At 49.2% G+C, this 27679-nt stretch overlaps 1 protein-coding gene across 1 annotated transcript in view; it reads right to left on the bottom strand.

The window, feature by feature from the left end:
- FBLN7 (fibulin 7) overlaps positions 1–27678 on the bottom strand; it is a gene marked incomplete at its 5' end in the record, with an annotated part of 41844 nt that extends 14166 nt beyond the window's left edge. Inside the window, 3 exons of the mRNA XM_008581215.1 lie at positions 3018–3188; positions 9439–9598; positions 27622–27678. Of these exons, the coding sequence (XP_008579437.1) occupies positions 3018–3188; positions 9439–9598; positions 27622–27678 (388 nt within the window). The remainder of the gene's footprint in view (positions 1–3017; positions 3189–9438; positions 9599–27621) is intronic.
- Position 27679: the final 1 nt, after the last annotated feature.

The raw sequence follows: 27679 nt of genomic DNA, 5'->3' as shown, positions 1-27679 counted from the left end.
TTCCCAAAACATCAGGAGAAGTGGTAGTGTGCATGCACAGGTGTCTTCCCTGGCCGGTGCAGATGTGCTCAGTCTACTGTCTGCTTGAGGCTGTCAGCCATTCAGATTGCTTAGGGCCCAAAATGCATCAGCACTTCGAAATTTCCAATATCTTTTTTGTTCTGGCAACAGCAAGAACAAGTAAAGTAGTGTTTCTCAAAATTTAGTTAAGTATTACCAGGGAATATATTAAAAATATAGATTTTCCAGGTCTCATCTATAAAGACCCTGACTCAATAGGCCTTTTGAGGCCTCAGAGTTTGCCTTTTACAAGCCTTCTTGGTGACTCTGGAGCACCTGATAGTTTAAGAACCATGAGACACAAGTCAAGATACAGTAGAACCCTCTTTTCCACTGAGGGGGTCCTGCTGCAGGAAAGAGAGGTGCTTATGCATGAATAAACCATCCAAGGTCAAGAAGAAAGCTGGCAGGCATGCCCAGGAGCCTCCGGGAGCTGCTGAGATAGAGCTAGGCTGCAGGGAGTGCTTTGGATCCCTACCTGTGTCAGGCAACTGCTTCTTATGACTATGTTCCTGGGGCTCCAGTGTTTTGTATCTGCTTTGGTTTGAATATGTTTTGTCCCACGAAAACTCAGATGGGACCTTTAAGAGGTATTTGGGCTATTGGGGATCTGCCCTTATGAAGGGATTATCTGGGGAATGAGTGAGTTCTCTCTCTTGTGGAACTGGAGTAGTTAACATGAGATTGGGTTGTTATAAAGCAAGATTGTCAGGGCCGAACCTGTGGCTCACTCGGGAGAGTGTGGCACTGGGAGCGCCAAGGCTGCAGGTTCGGATCCTACATAGGGATGGCTGGTGCGCTCACTGGCTGAGCACGGTGCAGGTGACACCAAACCAAGGGTTGCAATCCCCTTACCAGTCACAACCTGTGGCTCACTCGGGAGAGTGTGGCACTGGGAGCGCCAAGGCTGCAGGTTCGGATCCTGCATAGGGATGGCTGGTGCGCTCACTGGCTGAGCACGGTGCGGGTGACACCAAACCAAGGGTTGCAATCCCCTTACCAGTCACAAAAAAAAAAAAAAGCAAGGTTGTCCCTCGTGTCTTGTCTCTTTGAATGCACCCACTCACCACTCACACGTGGTCCCACCACTCACACGTGGTCCCACCACGTGATGCCATCTGACATGTTATGATGCCACATGAGGCCCTCTCCAGATGCAGCCACCTGACCTTGAACTTGTCAGCCTCCAGAACCATGAGCTAAATAAACCTCTTTTCTTTGTAAATTACTCAGTCTCAGGCATAGCAACAGAAAACAGACAGAACCTATCTGCCTAAGAACACATTCTTTCCGCTACCTTCTCTGATGAACTCATCTTTTCATTTTATCACATGATGCTCATTATAAATGTCTATCACCATTGAGCACAGAATATCTGGATAATATCTGAGCAGAAAAGAGAGAGCACTTGGCTAAAATGTGTTTCTGCACAGCCCCGCTGGGGGAGCATGGCTCGGGAGGCCCTTCTAAAGAGCAGCATGGCAGTGCTCAGGTCAAAAAAGCGAGCTTGCAGCCAACGGCCCCCCACTCCAGCCACAGAGGCAAAGTGGGGAGACGAGAAGACCTTGTCAGCGCTGTTTGCGGCAACAACAGTTGAATGCAATTAGATGTCCAGGAAAGAGGATAAGATGTGGGGTGCACCCCACAGAGGATGAGGCAGCTACCAGAGGCAACATAGATGGGTCTTGAAAGTGCCAGGTGGACTGAGAAAGAAACCAACTGGGGTCTGTAACTCAATCTGTGAGTTAAAAATACAGACACCCAGAGCAACGAAAATAAAATGTCTTTGTGCACCCACCTCTGCTGCCCTGGCTTACCACCCATGGGGTGCTTAACCTGGATTGAGATCTTTCAGGGTCAACAGTAAATACCAGACATTGGCATTTCCCCTGGTGTGTTTGCATGTTACATGCCTTGTATTTCCTGACTGGTTCCCAGCAAGGTCCAAGAGCTGATACCTGTAATCGTTCTTCCCAGGAGACTGGAAAGGGAAGCCTAAATCTGTGACTCTGTGCTTCTCACATCAACCCATGTTCACCTTTAGAGATGGCATATTTTCTGGGGTTCCTCTATGTTGTCAAGTTATTTATGCATTCAAAGTCCTCTTTATGTTGCTCTTTGCAACCTACTTATTTACATAATATTTCTGTTTCCCCTTCAACTCTTTAGCTAACATCATGAACATTCTGCTGACATCCCATGAATCTGAGAGCGCTCTGAAAATGAGTGCTATCTATGATTTTTTGACCATAGGCTTTTGAAAGCCAACAAATTAAGTGCGCCAAGTGTGATTTTCCTTTACATCAAAAAAGTACTGCTTTCAAACCTAGAGGAGAGAGAAGAGAAACCTTTTCATGCCTCCCCCTCACCCCAGTGGTCTGTCCTGGAGCCTGTCTATGCCAAGTCCCGGTGCAGACAGAAAGGACACCTGAGGTGTCTCTTCAGCCTGAGGACACCAGCAGCCTTGCAAACAAACTTCAGTCCCCGAAGGGAGCAGCCATGAGGAGCATTTCCCAGCAGTACCTTCCTCTTGTCCCTCTCCCCAGCCTGCAGGCGGCTTCTTGCCCTCACATTGATAAGAACCAGTCACCAGCATCCAGAGCAGAGTGAGATGTTGAAAAGCAAAGACTCGGGGGTCAGAGTGTCCAGGAGTAAATCAGCTCAGCTGCCACCCCCCCAGCTGTGTGACCATGTGCAAATTCCTTAACCTGTCTGTGCCTCAATTCCCCATACACAAAACAATACTAAGTTGTCGTGAGGGTTTAGTGAACCCATGCAGAGACCAGCGCAGGCCTGGCATGGAGGTGAGTGATCAGACACACTAGCTGCTGTTCTGTGGTTAAGGAATGATTAAGGAATCAGGCAGAAAGCATCCCAAGGAATGACCCTTTCTATTCAGCAGACCCTTGCTGCACTGCAATGGGTCCAGCCTGTGGAATGGGAAGGAGGGGTGATACCTCTGCAGTGGGGCTGCTCCCCTGTCCAGGTACCATTGGGAAGGCACACCACGCTGCTGGGCCCAACCAGCCGGAACCCGGGGTTGCAGGCAAAATGCACTTCGTGATCCACTAAGTACTTGCTTCCAAACTTTCTGCCATCTGGGGGAGCGTTCAGAGCTGGGCAGGAGACTGCAAGGAGAAAAGGAAGCATTAGAAGCCCCTCATCCTGGACCACAGCTGTTTAGACATCATTCTTGATGACAAGACTTTCCCCTGTGTTGAGCGCCTGCTGCAGGCTGTGTGCTGTGCTGGACATTCTACATGCTAGTAAGACGCGTACTCAGTGAAAGACAAGGAGACCGGGCTCATTGACACTGAGCATCCATGTGCAGGGCATGGGAGGGGCAGAGCTGGGACACCCTGCAGGTGTGGCTGACCCATCCCATCACTGTCCCCTACTCCCTCTGCTTTCTCAGAGCTCCAGCCCCACTGGGTTTCTCAGGTCTCCTGAACAGGCTGGGCTCAGCCTCACCTCCAAGCCTGGGGTATTTTTTTTTTTTTAATTGAAACATAGTTGATTGTACATATCTGTGGGGTACAGCATTGAATATCTATACCAGTGTGCAATGTGATGCTCAAATCAGGATAATGAATATATTCAACATTATACAATGTAGTACAATCCCTCCCTTACCCGCTCCCCCTCCCCCTTTCCCACCTCTGGTAACTTCAGTTCTGGTCTCTTCTTTTGAAAGTTCAACGTATTATTGTAATTGTTGTATCTTTCTTTTTTATTTGTTTATTTTATTTTTATTTAGCTCCCACTTACAAGTGAGGTATTTCTCTTTCTGTGCCTGGCTTATTCCACTTGACATAATTTTCTCTGAGTTCATCCATGCTGCTGCAAATGGCAGAATTTCATTCTCTTTCAAGCCTGGGCTTTTGCTCTTCTCTCAGCGTGGAATGTTCCTTCCCCCAAATTTCTATGGCTGGCTCCTTCTCACTCCTCAGGTCTCCATGCAAGTGCCACCACCGCCAGGGTGCTCACCGACCACCACCCCTCGCTGAGAGCTCCCCAGGCACTCTCTGTCTGTGAGACCACTTCGTTTTTTTCTTGGCATTTGTAACCTTGGGATTTTCCTGCTGATTTGTTTGTTTCCCCATCAGAATGTGTCTGGCCTGTGTCCCTGATGTACCCCCAGCACCAGCCCAGTGCCTGGCTCACAGTGAATGCTCAATAGATCATTCTTGAACAAATAAATGAATGAGACATTATTTATTGAGTTCTTTCTATGTGTCAGACACTATATTAAGCACTAGGGAAACATTAGCGAATAAGAAAGAGAAAACCCAGCCCTCAAGAAGCCCACCTTCTCTCTAGCAGGGGAGATGATCGATAAATGATCAACAAGAAATGGCAGAGTGTGACAAGTGCCACATAGAGAGTGAAAGTGAGGAATGGTGCTGGAGATGCCGTGGGACGGTGCCCGGTTTTAAATACAGTGGTCAGGGAAGGCCTCCCTGGAACAAAGCTGAAGGTGAAGTCACAACCATAGGGGGAGTTCTGGGGACAACCAGGGCAAAGGCCCTGAGGTGGGAGTGTGCCCTCCGGGTCTGAGGAGTGCCAAGGACACCACCGGGGCTGGAGTGGAGTGGACGAGGCGGAGGTTGGAGCTGAGTCAGACAAGCAACAGGGAACGAGGGACAGCAGAGTTACACAGGGCATCGGAAAGGAAGGCGAAGGTCGTGCAACTGTTCTCTGCATGAGATCAGTCCACTGGAGGGTTGAGCCAAGGCACGAGGTGGCCGGCTCACAACATCACTCCGGCTGTGACCTGAGCACAAAATGTAGGGTGCAAGAGAGCGCGGGGAGGGAAGTGCAGGCTGAGGTGGTAGCTGGGAGCAGACGGAGACAGTGCAAACCCTGGCTGCACCAGGAAGGCAGAACCAGCTGGGTTTCCTGAGGGACTTTAGTGGCTGGAGGGAGACGGAGGCGAAGCAGGCACGTCCTGGTCAATGCTCATTTAATGAGCAAGAGCCCACAGCTGGGAGGCCTGGAGTTGGGTTCAGTTTAACTGGAAACTCGGAACCACTTCTAAAATGCTTTCAATGTAAATTCCAAGTGTCATTTGTAAAAATACTCGTAGGGTTTTTTAGACAGATGCAAATGAGGCTGCTGCTTCGGCTGTGCAGGTTAAAGCGAAGACTCACTCCGCATGCAGCACGAAGGGCACGTCTGCCAGCCCATGTGTCAGTGGCGCCCTGGGCCTGAGGCTGTGATAGGAGCTCAATGGCCTTCTGCCCCAGAGGGTAGCAGGTGGGTCACTGAGGCTCTGCCCCCAAATCCCACCTGGGCCAGACACAGCCCAGGCCCTTCACCCAGCGGCTATGGCAACCCTGACTGGGGAGAGGGGCAGGAGCCAGCCCCTCTGGGTACTCTAGGTGGCCCTCGGTCATTGAGAAATATCTGACCATTTCTACGTCCCTGTCTTTAGTAAAACTCCAAGCTGGCACCCGGTGGTAATAACCTTGTGAGAGGGAACTAGCAGGAGCTCACGTCCCAGTGCTCAGCCCCCAGGGTGCTGCCTCAGTCCCTGAAATAAATGACGTTACAGTTCTTTTTAAAAATCTAGTACTCTGGGGCCAGCCCGGTGGCGCACTGCTACAGTGCGCCGCTTGGGAAGCGCTGCGGCGCTCCCGCCGGGGGTTCGGATCCCACATACAGACCGGCTGCTCACTGGCTGAGCGAGGTGTGGGCGTGACACCGAGGGCTGCGATCCCGTTGCCAGTCCCAGTCTGGTACGGGTGCGACACTGAGGGTTGCGATCCGTTGCCGGTCACGAAAAAAAGACAAAAAGGAAAAAAAAAAATCTAGTACTCTGTTGTGTTAAAGGAGTGTAAAATACTTTGTGGGGGAAGGAGTAAGGTCTCTTTGGGGATGAGAAATCTTTTTTTTTTTTTTTTTTTTTTTTTTTTTTTTTTTTTCCAAGGGGAGAAAAAATTTAAAAAAAAAAAAAAAAAAAAAAAAAACAATGGAAAATCACCTGCTGGAGCAACTCACAGGTAAATCGTACCTGGATGGATTGAACAGTATCTGGCACATAGCAGGTGCTCCATAAATGTGAGTGGAATTAACGAATGCATATGAATTAATTCAAAATTGATTTGCAGTCACAGCCCGGATGGGAGCTGAAAGCCCCTGCTCCAGTGGAAGGATGAGGATGTGCCCCTTCGCTGATTCATTCCACCACAAGCCAAGTCCTAATGAGTCTGTGCGGCCACAGAGAAGCTCCCTGCACCTTCCAGAATGGGGTTAATGTGTAAGGCATGAAACAAGCAGTGACTTGGGAACATGAATGGAGTGAGGGAGGCTGTGCTGGATGGGCCCACCCTGAAGCTGCTCATTGTGATGCTCCCAGGAAGGAAAGGCTGCAAAATTTGGAGGGAGATACTTAGTATGGAAGCCAGAAAGAGGAAGACCAAGAATTCTCCAGGCCTAGAAATTGTCCTTCCTGAGGCTCCTGGTCAAGATGGTGGAATAGATGGTCCCTAGCATCACTCTCTCCCACAAATTAACCAATTTACAACTATATAAAAAAACAACAACAGCCAAGCTGGTGCCACTAGAGCTCAGGGGAACAGGAGGAGAGACCTACGGAGTGCATGAAGGCAGGAGAAGCCACGATGAGAGAAAGAAAAAACTGCTCAGAGTGTTTCGGGCTGCAGCCACTTTAAGGCTGGAGCTGCTGAGTACATGGAAAGAAAGAAAAAACTGCTCAGAGTGTTTCGGGCTGCAGCCACTTTAAGGCTGGAGCTGCTGAGCGCATGGAACAGGAGCCAGCAAAAGCCACAGCTGTGCCCTTCAGATGGAGTTGCTTGGAGGTGGCAGGGGAGAAGAGGACCTTGGGGGCCCCCAGGTCAGCAAGACCACTAACAGGGTTCCCGTGGACCCACATAGGAGCAAGGAGCCAGAACAACTGAGAAAAAGGAGCCAGTCAGAGGCTGGTGAGTCATCACAAGGGAGTGGCACACAGGCTGTCCCACAGGAAGTATTTGCAGCACAGGCGGTGGGGAGGACAGGCCCACCAGGGGAATGCTGGGGCACAGCAAGGACAGCTGATCTGCATCCCAATCAACATAGGACCACTCAGAGGAGACTGGTCGAGAATACAGAATTGCATGGGGTGCAGTTTGATGAAAAGACACAGGCCCAGATCAGAGTTACTACACAACCCAGGTGCACTGAGTCTCTGGAGAGCCGCAAGTCCCTATAAGGTCAGCCATTATAACCTGTGCTGCACAAAAAGCCTTCCCTGAGGAAGCAAAAGCAAAGTAGCAATTTAGCTCAAAGACACAGCTCAAGTACTGATCCCAACAGGAAGTTCCCCCACTTTAGAAGTGAGCAAAGGACAAAAAAATTAGTTCCAGCTCAGAAACACTGCCAGTGCCTCGGATCCACCTGGGACATGAGGCATGGGGGCCAGGGATGGCCCCCTCCCACAACCAGGCACACCACCAGCACCAAGGAGCATGCCAAAAACATCCCCTCCATGTGGGTGGCCCACCACAGCCACCACAATAACCATGGCTGCTGCAAAAGTGGATAGACACCACAACCACCACACAGATGGTCCTCTAGCCACTGGAGTACACTGACACAAGGAGAGTCATGAGCAGAGATAAAGAGAAGAGGAGGATGTCTCTCTCTACAAAGCCCATTCCAGAGTGACAGAAGAAGCATCTGCTCTATGATAATATTGGGGGACCTGATCACATCTCTTAGCATTGGACAGATCATCTAGGCAACAAATCAACAGAGTAACCATTAGTTTTTCAGAAAGAGAGAAGAAATCTAGGGTGATTAGAGGGGGTAGGTGGGAGGGGAGCGAGAGGGGGATGGGAGAGATTGGACAAGGGGCATAAAGAATAATTACTATTTGTAACAATATAGATGATAATAATATTGATTTGATCAACAGATGTCAACGTTGAACCCCCAAAATACGTGTAATCAATTTTGATTCAATAAAAAAAAGCTTTAAGTAGGACAAAAAGGGTCACTTTAAAACAATAAAGGATAAAATTCACAATTAAAAAAAATATATTCATCCTGAATCCCAGAAAATGCCCTTAAAAAAAAAAGAAAAAAGAATTTTCCCACCGCTTGCCATGTGATATGGGGCAAGTTTCTGGCTTTCCCCCGGGCACAGGCGCAGCCCCCTACCCACCCTGCAGTGGGATCCTGACAGCCCCCTGCCCTCTGCAGGGTTGTCACAGGATTAGCCTCTGTACATGTGAGGTACCCATCACAGTGTCAAACACGTATTGTAAGAGACACAATACAATTAAAAAAAGAAAAGAAAAAATTTCCACTTTTTAAAATCTAGCACGTTTCAAAGAAGAAAGACCCTGAATCTGGGGATAAGAGGATTAATAATGTAGTAATAGCTACCTTTCCATCTGTTTAGTGGACAGGGGCCTCTAACATGGACAGGGCAGTTTTATGAATGATTCCATGCAGGCTTTTCACTAAAACTCCCAATGACTGCAGGCAGCTCTGATCCCCTGAAAATAGGGAGGCTCTGGGGAGTTGAGCCTTTAGCAAGAAAAAATAATCACTAGATCAGCAACTTCTGACTGCTAACTCACTTCTCTTGGCCTCGGTTTCCCCATCCGTAGCAGGAAGGAAGGATGCCTGCCTGCCTCATGGAGTTTGGGTGTGTTGAGCTCCCCCGAGGGCTGGGGCCTCACAGCGCCTTGGAAAGTGTGAGGTTTGGCTGGCAGGTCTGGTTCTCTACACAAGAGCCAAGGAAAACAGGAGTCAACTTGGTGCTGTGGAGACTCTGGATATGCTACCACAGTCTCTGACAAGGTAGGAAATCCAGCGCCTTCCCCAGGAAACTTCATCACACACAACAAAGACGGCCCTTGATTAATGTGTCTGCAGAGAGTAACTGATGTCAGATGTTCCACAGGCTCATAACTTAGAACAAGCATGGGACCGCTCCCTGCCCCGCAATCCCCCGAGGAGAGGCCAGAGGAAAACTGGCTGCCCATCTCTGGGCCTTGACAGTGCAAAAGCTGCTCTAATAAATAGTCTATGAATTAAAAACAAAATAAAAACAAAAACAGAACTGGAGCCAGCTTTTGACTACCTGGAGAGGGCTGGGGCAGGAAAAGCAGCCCATGCTGTAAAAGTGGTGCTTTTCAACAATGCTATAAAGAGAAACGCAAACAGGATGGTCCAGCCTAGAAAGAAAAGGCATAAGAGGCAACGGGGTGACATTCAGAATGGGGGTGAGGAGAGAAGGTTGAGGCCTTTTCAATGCGCGTGCATACGGCCATAGAGGGCAGGCGAGGCAGGGAAGGTGAGGCATGGCCCAGGGGACGCACTTGAGTATTGTCCCGCGGCCCCGGCGGTGCTGACTTGGGGACCCACCTGGGGGGCTGTCTGGGGCCACCCTGCTCACAGAGTTCTGCAGCGCGGCCAGCCGGCTCTTCATGTTGCGGATGCCCTCAGCGAAGCGGGTCTCCTGGCCCTTCAGCAGCTGCTGCAGCTGGCGGATGGCCGTGAGGAGCTGCTGTTTGTTGAGACAGTTCTGGGGAGAGAAGAAATCAGTCCCACCCTGAGCTTCCAGAAGTCACCCAAACCGCAGATCCAAACCTCCCTTGGGCGGCTCACTAAGCGCAGCGTGGAAGTGGCCTCCCAAGCGCCCTTCCTGCCCAGTGCTGCAGCTGGATGGCAACGCCTGCCAAGCCCGGCCAGCCCCAAGCACACGTACCGCAGCCCCAGTTCACCCCTCCACAAAAACAAAACAGGGCACGATGGATGACGCTCAGTGTCTGGGAGGCTGAATGATCATTTGAATCCAAAGTGTCTTATAATCACTAGTCTGTTACTCCAAAAGACACGCTCCCTAATTCTTCACTGTAAGTTAACGCCCTGAAATCTGGGCCTTGGTGAACTTTTTCTTTCTCCCTTGGACATTTTTAAAGCAAATGAATGATAAAACAGGCAAAACAGGAATACCCGGCGGTTCCTGTACTTTTAAACATGTAATGGGGCAAGTAAGAAAAAAACTCAGTGGAGTTAAGAGGCGTTCCATAAAAGTAAGTGTCCAGTTCTGATGATTTTTTAAAAAACCATAAAAAACAGAAAAAGGAGGACTGGGCTTATCATCGATAAAGACTGTCTTATTTAACTAAAAGCGACTAAAACGTCATATTTAATGATAAAAACTCAAGGTTTCCAATTTCAATTGCCTTTAAGAGCCAGGATATGGAAAAGAGTAAAGGAGGGGTGAGTCCAGTGGGGAGCAATAGGACCTTGGCCTTGTGGGGTGAGTGGGTCTCTGCTGAGGTCGTCCACATTGATGTGGGGGCTGCGTGTTATAGCAGCACAGCTTCATCTCTCCTGCCCCAAAGAAAGGAGACAGATCAAGACGACGACGGTGGTTATTTTTACGGACAGACTAATGGATCACTTTTTACTTTATTTGTTATACTTAATTTTTTCCTACAATGAGTATTAGTTTTATAATTTTTTAAAACTGTCTAAAAGCCAGTGGGGCGTCTGTGTGGCTGGAAGGCATGTGGCCTCAGCAGCTTGGGCAGCTTCCAGCCTCGCCAGTAGATGCCACCACCACAGTGGAAACGGACCCACTGCCACACTCCCAGGGAGCCTGCCAGGCCGCTGCACCTTGGAGAGTTCACCAAACAGATGACTCACTGGCCGGATTCAATGGATGCCTTTGACAGAGTTGAATCCCCAGTTGCCCCTGGAACTCATTAATCCATGGGGCCCCTTGGCCTCCACCATAACCAGGGCCTGACGAGGCATAGCCCTAAACGCAATTGCTGGGAAGAGGAGTTTTGTTTGTTTTCCTTCCTCTTGCCTCACTGTGGTCCTTCCCACACAGGTCCTGGGGCACCCGGACAGTGACCTCCTGCAATCCCCTACCTGCCCGCAGCACGGGGCCATCCCACCCAAACCTGATTTGCCACACCCACATCCCCTCCCTTTAGGGGGAAAAAAAAAAAGCTGCTGCTTTTATAGATGGTTTCATGGCTTATGTGTCAATTACATTTATGAAGTACTTCACAGTTTATGAAGAGCTACTTTGCTATTTCAAAGAGTACTGGCTGGCAGCAACCCTGTGGAGAAGGTGGGGGATGTCACATTTCATTGATGAAGACATGGAGGCTGAAAATCAAATGACTTGCCCCAAATCACAGGGCTCAGGAGTGGCAGAGCAGGACTGGGAACCCTGTGACTCCCAGCCCCCAACCACCCCAACGGGCTGTCACGTCTGTTCTCACACACACCTGTGCACGAATGGTCTTACTGATGGCTTTGCACGAGGGATTGATACGGCTGAATCAAAATACTCCATGGTGGATGTGTAACTCCGGTGCACATTTCAGGCTGGGCAGCTTGGGCAGTGGGGGCAGGAAGTGGGGAGAGAATGTAGAGGGAACCCCCCTCACCACACCGAGCCAGGCCAGCAGCTGCCTGCCTCTGCTGCACCTGGCCAGGGCCGAGACAGCTGGGAGAGTGCTCGTCGGGCCGCAGCTGCCCAAGGGGCCACGGGAGGGCTCAGCTTTGAAGCGGGGAGAGATCACTGCCAAGGACTCTGCTAAGAAGGGCAGACACTGCCGGGAACCTGGGGGTGGTGACTTGGGACTCCAGGAAGTAAAGACAGAAGGGGAGAGTGCATGCAGTAAAAGGGGCCTGTTTTCCACTTGGCCACTAGACCTCAGTGCTGCTGGCTCCAGGCACAACCGTCCTTTCTGCTTCTAGTGACACTTCCTGCACCGGGGACATACCATGGACACCAGCTGCTTTCCCCAGGTGCTCATTAGAAATGACATGTGCTCATCTTGCCAGTTGCAACTGAAAAGCCTTAAAAACCTTCACGACCGAGCAAACCAAGGCCACATTCCAGATAGGGATGGAGATGGAGGTGTTGCGGGCAGACTTCCTGAGGGAAGGTCGGGAGGCTCTGGCTCATCCCTGCGTCCCACCTCTCTGGGGTGATGCTAACCACACAGAGCGTGGTGTGCAAGGAAGATCCTTGGTGCTCTCGGCAAACCAGTGTGCCGGGGACAAAGCCAAGTGCCCAGGAAGCATGGAGAATTAGTGACTTGGACATGAGGTCAGACGGTCCATGCTGTGGCTGCTCCTAATGGGACAGGTCCTTGATCCCAGAGAGCTAGCAATGGAGCCCTGGGGAGCCACGCTCAGAATCTGTCACCTGTAGCCAGCACAGGCGTGGGCATGACTGTGCTCATCTGCAGAGCTGGGTGATGAGCCTGGAGTCCTTACAGACCAGGTCAAGTGCTCAAGAGGCCTGCATTCTGGGACAAATGAGGTCATGGGCGGGGGACTGACAACCCAAGTGTTTCCCCTTTTCAAACTGAGAAAGCCATATCATTTTGCTTGTTCGGAAAAGGAAAGCATACTCTGCAAAACAATCCACGGTACAGAAAGACAAAGATCAAGGCCCATGCCCAGAGGCACCCACTGTTAGCTTTCATTCAGTTTTAACTTCGGAGTGGACGCACGTGCACAGGTGCACGTGTCACGTTGCATGTGCTGGACCACAGGACACATACATGTCAGCTCTTTCTCCTCAATGCTGGTAGTATTGTTTTCATGTCAAGGGAGAAGAGCAACTTGCCTGCCCCGGGGTCTCGATTTCACTTTTGTTCCTCAGTGCGTTCTTTTCATTCTGAGGAGGGGGCTCCTTGCTTCCCCCCACAATTGTCTGCCCACTCCCCTCCCACACCCACTACCACCTCGTGCGCTGAGGCAAGAGAAGCCTGGCATGGGAACAAACCGTTCCCTTCTCTGCAAATGTAGCTGAGGTCAGCCTGAGGGGGCTGTGAGGGGCTGAGGGACAGGAAGCAGGCTGGACCCTCAGGCTTTGGGCACCCCCTTTCCACCTCAGGGGCCCACATCCCAGCTGTAAACCACGAGCTCCACACACCCTTCCAGAGCTGACCTCCCCCAGGGTGGGAAAACTCACCAAAGCTGTGACTGGGTGAGGCTGAAATCCAGGCTGGCCTGGCCAGGGGACGACCCCACGGCCTGGCGAGGGGCGGGCACATCTGAGAAGCTGAGGAAGCTGCGTCGGGGCCTTCCCTTTCACAGGCCTCTTCCAGGGCCCTCACGGGGCCTTCCTTTTCCATCTTTTTCTTTCAACGATCTCAAATGGCATAAGTTTCCATCCCTTCAAAACCTGGCTCCACACCGGGTTTGTGCCATTGACAATAAACAAAACAGCTCCCATTTATTTGAGTTAATAACTTATTTGAAATGGAGCCAAGAAAAGACATTCAGTGAAACGCTTCCATCTTTGAGGAGAAAAAGCTCAAGATTTACCGTTTCTGTTCTGAAACTCTTTAAAGGGGTAGGCGCTCCGCCTAACTCAACACCAGTGGCAGTTTGCCAGGAGATGGGTACCACTTAGAGAAGCGACAACAGACACCACCCCACCCAGCTCTTCCCAAGCTGGGGTGGAAGCAGCATAGAGGGTTCTAGAACACACAGGCCAGTGCTGAGAGCTGGGGAAGTGGCGGGGGGTGGGGGGGGTCTTGTCCTAAGACTCTTGGGAGCAACGGGTTCCACAGAATTCTCCATCTTCCCCCAACCCTCTCACAATATTCACTCCACTGGATCTACTGGAGACTCCTCAGAGCCTACGATGCTCCCATTTCTCTGAGAACTAACCAGCACCCCGGGAGAGGTGGGCCCCCAGAGCTGCTTTACACCCCAGCCCCCACCTGCTGGCCCAGAGGTGGACCCAGCCAAAGGCAGGTTGTGTCCCTTCACCCCCAGCTCACCCCGTCCCCAGCCAGAACCCCATAGGCCCGACCCCTCCTACTCCCTCCAGGCCTCCTTGCTGTTTGGGCTCAATTTATAAATGAAGTTCAAGACCAGAGTCTGCTCTTGAGGCACTGAAAAGCATGGGCGAAGCTTCAGGGCTGTGTGTGGGGGCACATGGGAGTGGCCCTTGAGCTTTTTGTTTTCACGTGACCAGCTCAACGGTCTTCTTCACAGTGACAGTCTTGGCACGGTGACAACTTCCGAGAGCCACCTCCGTGACAGCAGAGCCCTAAGACCTGAGGCGGCCGCAGATGACCCCTCAGACTTGCAGGGGCTGTCTCTGGCGCTGGTTTCTCCTAAGCCACAGCTATGCGTCCCGTCAGCATTTTGTTAATGGGAACACAGATGTTTTGATGCCGTTAGGTCTATGAAAGGACATGTGCCTGCTAGCCAAGGCTTGAAGCCTCGGCGTCTGAGTCACGTCCAGCTCCAGCATGTGCTTGCTGCGGAACTTATTTTTACTTTAGATTCCTCGACTCCTCTTCATCCCACTGACCTCAACGCCCACACGTAAGCGGAGAGAAAGTGGATGCTTCTGGGGGAAGAGAGAATTTTACCTGGGAAGTTGCCCAGGGCCCTTGTATTAGTCAGGGCTCTCCAGGGAAACAGAAGCTATAGGAGATACATAGGTGATATATATATGGTATAAAACATACATATGTAATATATGTTATATATTCCACAAATAAATAAATATATGTCTATACATAGAGAGAAAGAGATTTTAAGGAATTGATTGGCTCACGCGATTGTGGACGTTGGCAAGTCTAAAATCTGCAGGGCAGGCGGCAGGCTGCAGTCCCAGGAAGAGCTGAGGCCCGGCTCCTCCGAAGGCAGCCTAGAGGCAGAATTCCTTTCTTCTCAGGGGACCTCATTCTTTGAATGAGATGTGATGCTAATCACATCTAAACAATATCGTCCCAGCAACATCGAGACCTGTGTTTGACCACATATCTGGGGAGATGGCTTAGCTAAATTGATACACAAGATTAACCATCACAGCCCTCCACCTGGAGCCGCCCTTTGGGGCTCTGAGCCCTGTGATGCACAGGGCATTTGAGTTGTTACCATGCTGGTTGCCCACAATTCTATATTTACATCCTGAGCCCCCTTCTTGAACGATGACAACAGTGGCAGGAGCCGAGAGCCAGCACTGCAGCCACACGTCCATCACACAGGAACTCCGTAGGTGCTCACGGCCACACAGGCTGTGGCACTGTTACTACGCCCCCTTCACAGGTGTGGAAGCCAAGTGAGTCCCTTAGCCATGGTGACATATCCCAGATTTAACCCCAGAGCGCCTTCACCAGGCCCTGATGTGATAGGATGGCTGGGCCCACTCTAGAGAGGGGCTCCCAGAGAAACTCCATGAGTCCCCTTTTGTCCATTTTCCGGATGCTCTCATTTTACAGCACCCCCTCACCAACCTCGGTGTTGTCAGCACCACGCTCTCCCAAGTGAGCGAACCGGCCATCCCTATATAGGATCCGAACCCGCGGCCTTGGTGTTATCAGCACCGCACTCTCCCGAGTGAGCCACGGGCCGGCCCCGCCCTTTGCATCTTGAGGGCAGAAAACACATTTTAGACAATTTGGAATCCTTGTCACTGAGCATAGGATCTCATACGCTAGATGCTCATTTGAATGAACAAACAAATGAATAACAAGGAGTGGAGGAGTGACGTAGGCGTGAGCCCAGGGCAGTCTCCTGTTCATCTTATACCCAAACCCACCCGCCACTTTCACCTGCTTGCTGCCCACCTAACCTCTGTCCAGGTGCCCGGTTCGCCTGCAGACCCATTATGCCTTTAATAGCATCGGCGTTATCTTCAGCAAACATCACATTCCCCCTGATACCCAAGCACATTAAAAACCAAGCAGGGAGCTCGGTTCCCACACACGTGGCATCCGGCAGCAGCAATCCCCAACTGAGTACCCGAGCTTGGTACGTGAGCCTTCCCCTCGCATCTTTTCACAGCCTGAGGACCTCCTTGCTGCAGAAATGGGAGTGTGTTTTGCTTATTTCCTTTTGGCAGTTAACCCAATATGAATATAGGAGAGAGAAAGCTTAGGAATCCTAGGAGGCAGCGATGGGAAACGAATGCATTCTGGCAGCTCCACCGTGAGGAGCTCCCTTTATTTTCATGGGTGGGGGGCTATTCAAGGGGTTAAGCAGGGAAGTGATGCAGTCTGGCCTCTGCCTCTGTCTTTGGGAAGCATAAATTGCAAGAGGGCAAGTGAGGACGCAGGGAGAGGAGGTGGACGCGAGCACCGTGGGATCATTTCCCACGAGGATCGTTTCAGCCGCACCATTGCTACCCACCTAGAAACACTTGAGATTTTCCCCTTGAGAGCACAGGAAAACTTGAATGCACACCCCGCGTTTTACTTAGCCTTCCCCACCATCCAGGTTAGTTACTCCAAGAAGAAGGAACCCAAGGCTCAGAATCCCCATGCCGTGCCCAGGCGCACAGCAGTCATTTCCTCCCTCCCTTTCGCGTCTGCCCATGCCACCTGCCAGATCCAGGCCCTCTCTCCGCACCCTCAGCTAGCTCATTCCCACCACAGGGCCTTTGCACAGGCTGCTTCCTCTGCCCAGAGTATCTGCCCCTGGTCCTCCAGAGCAGGGCTCCTGTCTTTCCACTTTCACTCAGTCCTTCCCTGCTTGCTTAATGTAGAGTAGCCTCTTGGCCACCCCCCAATACAGCGCCCCATTTCACCTGCCTGTCCTCTGATACTTTTCTGGCTTATCTTGTTTTTCTCTTCCTGCTTTGTAAGCTATGGGCCAGCAGGGACCGTGTGGGCCTCATTTTTCTCTCCCTAGCACATGCTGAGCATTCGTTATGGGTCTGTTCTTTGAATGTCATTTATTTTCTCCTCACTACGACCCCATGAGATGGGAATGTCTATTGCCTCCACTGTTCAGAGAAGCAAACTGATTCACAAGGGGCAGGAACTTGCCCCAGATCACTCAGCCAGGAAGAGTCTGAGCCGGCATGTGGACCATGCCCTGGGAGTCCACCACCTCCCCAGGCCCAGAGCAGCGCCTGTCCTGACAGCATACTAGCTTCTCAGGACATAGTTGTTGAATGAGCACATTATCTTGCTCCTTAGATCCCCACCAGGAGAGAAAGCTTTTATCACACAATCAGAAAAAAGGTTAATTTGCAGGAGCCCGGAGGTGATACTGACACATTCAGGTGATACTAACATGTTTGTATGTTTTCACACTGCAGTGCCAATGACTGGTGTGAGGCTTCTCTGGAAGCATTTTTTTTTTTTTTTTTTTTTTTTTTGATACTACAGACACCCCCATCTTGGAGCTCAGTGTCCCTTGCTCTTTCTTCAAATCGGCCTGGGAATCTCCTCTGCTCTCAGATCCCCGAGGGCAGGTGAGGCTCCCAGTTGCTGGTCTTGCTCTCTGACCCCAGCCCCTCCTTCAGCCTGGGAGAGCAGAGGGCAGGGATCCTCCAGGGCTCACAGTGCACCCTCGCTTGCTGTCTGGGGTCTAGAGGCAACCGAATCTCCAGCAGAGGGGCAGGTGTCTGAGTCAGTGTCCGACCAAATGGCAACATTGGAGCCAAGTCCCCACCAGCGTCCCTTATCCCTTCAGTCTTCGATTTGAATGACTGTCATGTCTCCATCTTAGCACTTGGAAACCCAACCTCAGGACGAGGTCCTCGGGTCTCACCTCCCACCGAGGCTGCCTCTTTAGGGAGATTCTGGTGCCTGCCCAGACTGTCAGAGAGGCACACATTCTCCTGTACACAGGGGAAAAATTATTACTTCCTTGAGATACAGATTTTACTCGCTGAAGTGAGTGGGTTTGGGTCCTGTCAAATTGGTGCCTATTTTTTCTTTAATGAAAATGTGTCACGTCCTTATTTTAGGACCCAGGCAGTTACCGAGAAGCACTAGAAGGCCCTGGCAGGGGGCTTGAAAGGAGGTAGAAAGTTCTGCCCACCCAGGGAGGCTGCCCTGTTGTTCCTGGGGCCCCAGGGCTGCACAGCCACAGGAAGGTTGGCAGAAGCCTGGCAGCCCCACCATCGCCCCTGTGCATCAGGGGAGTGACCAGCACAGTCAGGACTCTGTCAACAGCTGTGCCCGAACAATGGATGCTCCTGATGGGGCAGCAGGAGGCAGGTCTGCACATGCATGTGGAGCAAGGGCTGGTGCCCAGAGGCAAGGGGAGCAGCTTCACAGGCATCTGGCTTGGTCTGCCTGGAATCAAGTCTGTTGTCAAATAGGGTCCTCCAGGCCAGTCCAAGAAACCACTGTGCTGGCTGGCCCTGGCGCAGGCCACGCCCTCAACACTCACTGCCCAAGGGAGCAAGGGGCCTTCATTCTTCTGTGCAATCAGGGCTGCCCTTGACAGGGCCTGTGTCCCATTCCTGAATGTGCCAGAGAGAAGAGGAGGCTGCTAGAGGAAGCAGACGAAGCCTGGAGGGCCTCCCTGTCACCCGCCCTGCCCCGACTCCACCCATTCATCTAAACACAGGTGCCTTCTGGGTCACTAGGATGGGGGATTTGCAAAAATGGCCACAGTCTTCTCCCTCCCCATGCTCACTCCATTTGCAACAGGCCCTGCCGCTCTTCCCTTGGAGAGGGAAGTCTGTTTCCCCACCTTTTGGATCAGGGCTGGCCTCATAACTTGTCTTGGCCAACAGAATGCAGTGGAAGTGATGTACCAGTTCCAAGGCTGGATCTCAAGAAGGCCGAGCACTTGGGCTCAGTCTCGGCCCTCTACCACTACCAATGCCAAGTGAAAAGCCCCCACTAGTCTGCTGGAGATGAGAGGCCACGTGGAGCAGAGCTGAGATGCACCAGACAAGCCACCCCAGACCAGACGGCCTTGGCTAACTGGGCAGCTGACCATGGGCCAGTGAGCAAGCCCATGAGTCCAGATGAGCTGAGTCTTGCGTGATGAGCAGAACAGCTGAGCCTAGCTCACATGGCCACCCTGGTCTGCCAACTGCAGATACAGAGCTGCTGTTTCTAAATCAAAAGCAGGGTCCTTGTCTGTTTTGTTCCCAGTGCCCTAGGCCATTGTAGGCACCAAATATTTGTTTTATGAAATTCCCCATTTTTAATCTAGATGATTCATAAGCTCCTGTTATTTCAGCTCATCTCCATGTATTAGCATAAAAATCCCTCCAGCAGGGTTGGCAAATACTTGCGGTGCTGTGATTATGGCAGATACCCCTAATCAATTACGGTATCCTTCCACGCTGAGACCTGACATGACCGACCATCCATCTCAGCCTGGAGTCTGGGCAGTGCCAGGCAATCTATCCAAATTGGCAGGGAAACTGACACCGATCGGCTGACCCAGGCCACACTATGCTGGGAAGGAACATGCTTTGGTTTTCATTTTTCCACCCTTCTTCTCGTGCGTTCTCAGACCGAGGAGTAGGACTCCAATCCTGCCCCCAGTAAGCGGCACCGGTTTCTCTGGGAAGTCCGTGGGAAGGAGAGCTGGCACTCAGTCAGCAGCAGAGAGTGTGATCATCTTTCCTCCCCCACTTCCTCCTCTGGCCTTGCTCCCAACTTTAGGATTCAGCTGCCACTTTCTTGGCCACATCAGATCCCCCACCCACAACATGGGGAGAATGTTGCTACCGCTGACAGCTTTAAAGCTTCGGTACAGAAAAAGGGTAATATCTGCAGGAGAAAAGTGATTGGACAAGCCTAACAATAATGGGTCAAAAACAATTTGTCTGAATGTTGCTACCGCTGACAGCTTTAAAGCTTCGGTACAGAAAAAGGGTGATATCTGCAGGAGAAAAGTGATTGGACAAGCCTAACAATAATGGGTCAAAAACAATTTGTCTCAGGAAATAAGACAGTAAGCCAAGAAAAAGGAAGACATATGATCTAGAAAACGGAGATTCCAACTCAGGAGCGCAGGGGAGCCCTCTCCCAAAGCCTCTGGGATGTAACAGGGCCACGAGCCCAGAAGGGTCAGCATGATCGTGGCAGAAAGGCAGCGGGCTCCAGGGGAAAGCAGGACCTTGAATAGGAAAGCAGCTTTGGAAACACTGTGTATATGTAGAGGACAAATGGGGCAAAAGGGGAAAAACTCCAGGAAAATTAAAAAGTTACACAAGAAAGGAAGCTAACCACGGGAGACTAGTTGGCTCTGCAGTCATCAGTGGAACAAAGTATTCATCTGTCATTACAGGAGACTAGTTGTTTAGAAACGTGGAGTGTCCTCCAGTGTATTTAAACGGAGTTGCCTCAAGAGAGAGGGGCTATGGGCCCGTGTCTTGAGTGATACAAACTACCAAAACTCATCCAAGGGAGGAAAAAGCTAACCTAAATACTTCCATATCTATCAAAGAAACTGAATTTATAGTTAAAACCTTCCAGAAATCTCCAGGCTCACATGGTTTCATTGGTAAATTCTACCAAACATTTCAAGAACTGGCACCGATTCCACACATCTCTTCCAGAAAAACAGAAAGCCGACCTTAGTAACAGACTAAAGAAAAGCCACAAAATTATATCAATTGAAGCAGAAAAATCATGGGACAAAATTCAACATCCATTCATAATAAAATTCTATCAAAGGAGGATGAGAAGGAAACCTTAACCAGACAAACAGCACCTACAAAAACCCTACAGCTAGCATCACACTGCATGTTAAAAAACTGAATCCTTTCTTTCTAAGTTCTAGAACAAAGTAAGGATATCCACTCTCCTATTAAACATAGTACTGGGAGTTTTAGTGCAATAACGCTAAATAAATAAATAAATTACACATAGATTAGAAAGGAAGAAATAAAACTGGCCCTATTCACAGATGACACAATTATCTACATAAAAAATCTGAGAACATCTACAAAAAAATTCCCTATAACTAATAACTGAGTTCTACAAGGTCACAAGATACCACGTCAACACAGAAAAGTCCATTGGATTTCCATATACTAGGAATATACAATTGGAACCTGAAAAGAAATTTTTTTGAAGAGCTCCAAAAATGAAATACTTAGGTATAAATCTAACAAAACATGTTTATGTTGAAAACTAAAAAATGCTCATGAAAGAAATCAAAGAAGATCTAAATAAATGCAAAGGCATATTGTATTCACAGATTGGAAGAGTCAATATCATTAAGATGACAATTCTTCCCTAAATGATCTATATAGATTTAATGCAATTCCAATCAAAATTCCAGTAGGATATTTTTGTAGATATAGATGAACTGATTCTAAAATTTTAATGGGAAGGCAAATAAACTTAAGTAGCCAAAACAATTTTGAAAAGGAATAATAAAGTTGGAGGATTCACTTTACATGATTTTAAAGTCTACTATAAAATTACAGTAACGAAGATAGTGTATTATTGGCAGAAATAGTCCCATACGTGTACAATGAATTGATTTTTGACTAAGTTGCTAAGACAATTCAACGTAATTCAGCAGTCTTTCAACAAGTGTTGGAACAATTAGATATCCATTTTCATATCTATATGAAAAGTAATTCTCAACATAAACCTCCCACCTAATTTTTAAAAAGTAACTCAAAATAAATCATAATAAAAATACAAAACTATAAAAATTTTAGAAGAAAAATTTCATGACCTGGGATTAGGCCAAGAGTTCTTCTATCTGACCCCAAAAAACAGTTCATAAAAATAAAAAATCGATAAGTTGGACTTCATTAAAAACTTTGCTTTGTGAAAGACACTGTTAAGACAAACTACAAACTGGGAGAAAATATTTGTAATTCACATATCTCAAAAAGGACTTGTATTTAGAGTATATAACAAGCACTCAAAACTTAATAAGAAAACAAAGTCCATTTTAGAATAGGCAGAAGGCTTGCACAGACACTTCTAATAACAGACAATTCATATGGCAAATAAGCAGATGAAAAGGTGCCCAATATTGTATATAACAAGCACTCAAAACTTAATAAGAAAACAAAGTCCATTTTAGAATAGGCAGAAGGCTTGCATAGACACTTCTAATAACAGACAATTCATATGGCAAATAAGCAGATGAAAAGGTGCCCAATATTATTAGTCATTAAGGAAATGGAAATTAAAGCCACAATGAGATGCCACTGCATACCCATTAGAACGACTTGGAAACAAACCAACCTGGCGATATGAAACGCTGAGGATGCAGAGTGTCTGGGTCTTTCATTCATTGCTGGCGGGAATGTAAGATGTTACAACTAATATGGAATATTAGCAGTTTCTTACAAAGTTAAACAAACATTTACCAGGTGACCCAGCAATCCCGCTCCTCGGTATTTACCCAAGAGAAATGAAAATTTCCATTCACACGAAAAGCTGTGTGTGAATGTTTATAGCAGCTCTATTCACAATCGCCAAAAGCTGGAAACGGCACCACGAGTGTCTGTCACGCGTCCACGCGATGCAACACTACTCAGCAAGAAAAAGCAGCTAGAACAGGGATGAATCTTAGACGCACTGTGTTAAGTTGAAGAATCCAAACTTAAAAGGCCATGCACTCTCTGATTCATTTATGTGACATTGCAGAGAAGACAAAGTTTAGTGATGAACAGATCAGTGTTATCAGGGGCTGCAACAGGTAGAGGCTTTGACCTCAAGGGGCAGCATAATGTGGTTTTGGGGGTGATGGAACTGTTCTGTATCCTGATTGTCATAGTGGTTACCACATATGCAATACACGGGTACTTCAACAAGTTCATGGAAAATAGAATTAAAAGATAATATAAATCTTTCCACAAACTTTTTGAAGTACCCTCATATGGTTAAAATCATGGAAATGTACACCAAAACCATTTATTTTTATTTAACTGTAAAAAGTAACATATAATACGGGAGGAGGCAACTGAAGGAATGAACCTCTAATGGTGGAATTTGGAACCCTGTGACATCTGATTAGAGGAAAAAGTTAGGGGAGGGGAAGTCTTCTGAAACACCACAACAACCCACCCTACAGGCCACGAGGAGGCCGGCAGCCNAAAATAAATCATAATAAAAATACAAAACTATAAAAATTTTAGAAGAAAAATTTCATGACCTGGGATTAGGCCAAGAGTTCTTCTATCTGACCCCAAAAAACAGTTCATAAAAATAAAAAATCGATAAGTTGGACTTCATTAAAAACTTTGCTTTGTGAAAGACACTGTTAAGACAAACTACAAACTGGGAGAAAATATTTGTAATTCACATATCTCAAAAAGGACTTGTATTTAGAGTATATAACAAGCACTCAAAACTTAATAAGAAAACAAAGTCCATTTTAGAATAGGCAGAAGGCTTGCATAGACACTTCTAATAACAGACAATTCATATGGCAAATAAGCAGATGAAAAGGTGCCCAATATTATTAGTCATTAAGGAAATGGAAATTAAAGCCACAATGAGATGCCACTGCATACCCATTAGAACGACTTGGAAACAAACCAACCTGGCGATATGAAACGCTGAGGATGCAGAGTGTCTGGGTCTTTCATTCATTGCTGGCGGGAATGTAAGATGTTACAACTAATATGGAATATTAGCAGTTTCTTACAAAGTTAAACAAACATTTACCAGGTGACCCAGCAATCCCGCTCCTCGGTATTTACCCAAGAGAAATGAAAATTTCCATTCACACGAAAAGCTGTGTGTGAATGTTTATAGCAGCTCTATTCACAATCGCCAAAAGCTGGAAACGGCACCACGAGTGTCTGTCACGCGTCCACGCGATGCAACACTACTCAGCAAGAAAAAGCAGCTAGAACAGGGATGAATCTTAGACGCACTGTGTTAAGTTGAAGAATCCAAACTTAAAAGGCCATGCACTCTCTGATTCGTTTATGTGACATTGCAGAGAAGACAAAGTTTAGTGATGAACAGATCAGTGTTATCAGGGGCTGCAACAGGTAGAGGCTTTGACCTCAAGGGGCAGCATAATGTGGTTTTGGGGGTGATGGAACTGTTCTGTATCCTGATTGTCATAGTGGTTACCACATATGCAATACACGGGTACTTCAACAAGTTCATGGAAAATAGAATTAAAAGATAATATAAATCTTTCCACAAACTTTTTGAAGTACCCTCATATGGTTAAAATCATGGAAATGTACACCAAAACCATTTATTTTTATTTAACTGTAAAAAGTAACATATAATACGGGAGGAGGCAACTGAAGGAATGAACCTCTAATGGTGGAATTTGGAACCCTGTGACATCTGATTAGAGGAAAAAGTTAGGGGAGGGGAAGTCTTCTGAAACACCACAACAACCCACCCTACAGGCCACGAGGAGGCCGGCAGCCATGGATTGGGGTGTTAAATGTTCTTGTCTCCCCAGCAAGGCTGTTTCTCTTGCAGTGGGAGAGCCACAGAATGGGAATAATGTGGAGAAAGGGTCCTTGCTCGTGGAATCCCCACACTGCTCAACCTCCTGCTCTTCATCAGCTGGTCACAGAAAAACTGTAGAGTGACTTGAGACAGACGTGCTTACAACAGGGCACAGTGGAAAGACGTGGAGGACAGCAGGAGAAAGAGATATTACTGTCCACACCACAGGATCACTGTTCCAGACCCCGCAGAAAGCACTACCCTGTAACCTACATACACACACACCATCACACGCACAATCATGCAACCATTCACACAGACACATACATGCACAGCCACACATATACACACAATCATGGGCACCATCACAGAAACACACGTGCACACACAATCACACATACACACACCACAGATACACACACACATACACCCACCACCACACACACAATCACGCATTCACACAGACACATGCACACACAACCACAGGTACCAACACTGAAGGACATGTGCACACACAATCACACAGACACACACACTCACACTGACACGCACATACACACAGATACACACCCCTCATGTTACTCTTGGGCTGTCACCTAATACACAAAGTGAGCACATTTACCAGCAAGCAGAGGAACCGCAGACAGGGTGTGGACTGCCCCCTCCCCTGGCAGAAGCTCCTGCTGCCTCTGCCTAGAGGTCCTTGGGATTGCTGTGTCACTGGCCCTTCTCGGTAACTCTTGCCCCAGCCATTCCATATCCCCTGTCGCGAGAAGTGGTTCTTCAGGTGCAGTTCACTCTCCAAACACGTGATGAGTCTCCACCAACCAGCAGGTCCTGCTGCTGGGTTCAAGAGCCCTGGGGTTCACCCTGTTTTCAGATCAGGTAAATTCCAGGTACACTAAGTCACCTCAGGTCCTCATGATCCTGAGCCTGTGTCCACTGTGAATTTCCCTGCCCTCAGCCCTCTTGTAGTCCACAGCTGTTAACTCTGAAAGCTGGGTTCCCCTGGGTCTCAGGCACCCACTCTATTAGAATCACTAGATGCTCGAGACTCACCCCAGACCAATTGATTCAGGATTTCTGGGGTGAGGCTGTCATCAGAATTTCTAGAAGGTGCTCTGATGTGCAGTCAGGTTTTGCCCAGAGACTGCCCAGCACTGCTCTCCCCAGACTAGCACGAGCTGCGTTCATTCCTCTGAGCTCCTACTATGTGCTGGTCTCTGAGTAAAAATCCCAGATGGGATCCCTGCCCCTGGGGCCCTGTAGTGGGGAAGACAGACAATAAATCTGAAAGTGGCCAAAATATTCCATTACAAACAGTGATCTGTCCTATGCCAGAGCCCTTCAGGAGACTTGAATAGAACATACAGGGACAGGGAGGGGACCACTTAGAGTTGGGGCTGGGTAAGCCTCTGCAGAGTGGCACTTATTTGAGCAGAGACCCAAAAGACAGAAGGAGCCAGGTAAAGCTTGTTCCAGCACGCACAGGGGCCCTGGGCCTTCCTTAGGGTTCAACCATCAGGCTTGCCCAGACTAGGGCTGGATGAGGAACAGGAGGCCTCCAACCACATAGAACTGGGTGGAAGGCAGTTTCACTAGAATTTTTAAATGAACTTCTGTGGACAATTCCTTTTTGCTCCCTTTCCCCCCACAGAGCGGTGCTTTTGCAGGTAAAGAAAGCAAGGTTTAGCAATAAGGAATGTGAAAAAGCGTGCGGGTGGCAGGGCAGAGATTGGATCCAGATCTCCTGGGAACAGAGTCGGAGCGAGCTCACCTCTGCCTCTGTAGCAGCCACAAACATGTGAGAACTGCTGCCTTCCCACCTGATTTCTGGGTGACCTTGGGTGACAGGTGACAGCAGCTAAGATCAGGTGGCAGCCGGGCTCCTGAGCACAACTCTGTCTGCAGTTCCTTTGCTTGCTGGTAAATGTGCTCACTTTGTGTATTAGGTGACAGCCCAAGGGTAACATGATGGGTGTGTATCTGCATGTGTGTGCATGTGAGCATGCGTGTCTGATTGTGTGCACACGTGTCTTGGGGATGCACCTGCCTGTGCTTCTGGCATTGAGCTCTGGGCCTGAGGTTGGTTTGGTTATGTAATCTGCTAAGTTGATGGGAGAACCCATTATTCTGTTGTGTGGGTTCACTGTGGCCCCACATTGGGCCCCTGCTGCCTGGTTGCTCAGAAGCCTCCTGCGGTGCCTGCTCACCACCTTTTCACTAACATCACCATGTCTGGTTTGAACCAAATTCTCCTTGCCTGGAATCCCTTCCTGCACCCCAGGAGTTTCTAGGGGGCCATGGGTATGCCTGGATGGCACAGGAATTTAGTCTCAGGGCAGGAAGTATAAACACAAGTGAGCAGGCAGGGGGAAAGGCTTGGAGCCCAACAAGAGAAACTGAACTTCATTCCTTCCTTGCTGCATGACCTTGAATAAGTCACAACCTCCCTGGGCCTGGGTTCCCTTATCTGCAAAATGGGGATGACAACAGTCCCTCGATGGGTGCTCTGGGAATTAAGCACCTGGAAGACACTAGCAAGGAGCCCAACACGCATCAGGCACTCAGTAGGCCTGTGCAGGCTTTCCTCCACCTACCGCTGGTGTCACTGCTGTCCTTGACATTGCTAGGGTAGCTGGCCGCCTATCCTCAGGCCAGGCCTCTCATAGAGGAAAGGAGTCTGTGGCTGCCAGGGGCTAGTCTGGTAAATGCTGGCAGTGAACTTGGCAATTCCAGTTCCACCTTCAGAAAATGCATTTGAATCTGCATTCTTAATTTTTAAGATCAGTTCCGGATGATTAATATAAAAGTGAATCTGGTCAAGTAAATAAATCCAGGGGGACTCGAACAAGCACTAACGGCAAGAAGAAAACTCAACAAGCTGCATGTGTGCGTGTGTGTGTGTGTGTGTGTGTGTGTGTGTGTGTGTGTGAAAATACAGTCGCTCACGATGAGACGGCTTCAGAAACCTCCCGGGCCACCTCTGCCTTGGAAATGCTACAGACTGCTAAGGAAGTCCCGTGCGTGTTTCAGGGGTGGCGGTGAGAACATTTCAGTTAGAAGTGTAAATGTTGGAGGCTGGAGGGCGGGGACATTCTCTAAGCTACTTGGGTGCCCGGGAGCTCTCACGGAGACCCAGGAGACACCCGGAGCAATCCTCCTCCGACCTTCGATTCTCACGCGGAGCCCTCGCCCCCGCGTACCGACGCGTTCGCACGACCCGCTTTGGTACAGAAGCCCGGCTCCTCCCGGACGCCTGGCCCGCGACGCGTCTGAGATGACAGATGGGGGACCCTGCACGTCTCTCCGACACCTGAACTCCAGCCCGTGAATCGCTCCCAGCCCCAACCCAAGCGTCCAAGCGGCATGTGGCAAGCCCGGGTCCCCGGTCTTGGCGTTGCCTGCCCTGCGAGCGGGACGCGGGAGAGGCGGGAGGGACACTGACCTGGGCGGCCCGCGGCTGGGGGCCGGCGAGGAGCAGCAGCAGGAGGAAGAGCGCGCGC

Source organism: Galeopterus variegatus, unplaced genomic scaffold (assembly GCF_000696425.1).
Source record: "Galeopterus variegatus unplaced genomic scaffold, G_variegatus-3.0.2 Scaffold2297, whole genome shotgun sequence".
Classification (NCBI taxonomy): domain Eukaryota; kingdom Metazoa; phylum Chordata; class Mammalia; order Dermoptera; family Cynocephalidae; genus Galeopterus; species Galeopterus variegatus.
This window is presented reverse-complemented; position numbering and strand designations above follow the sequence as displayed.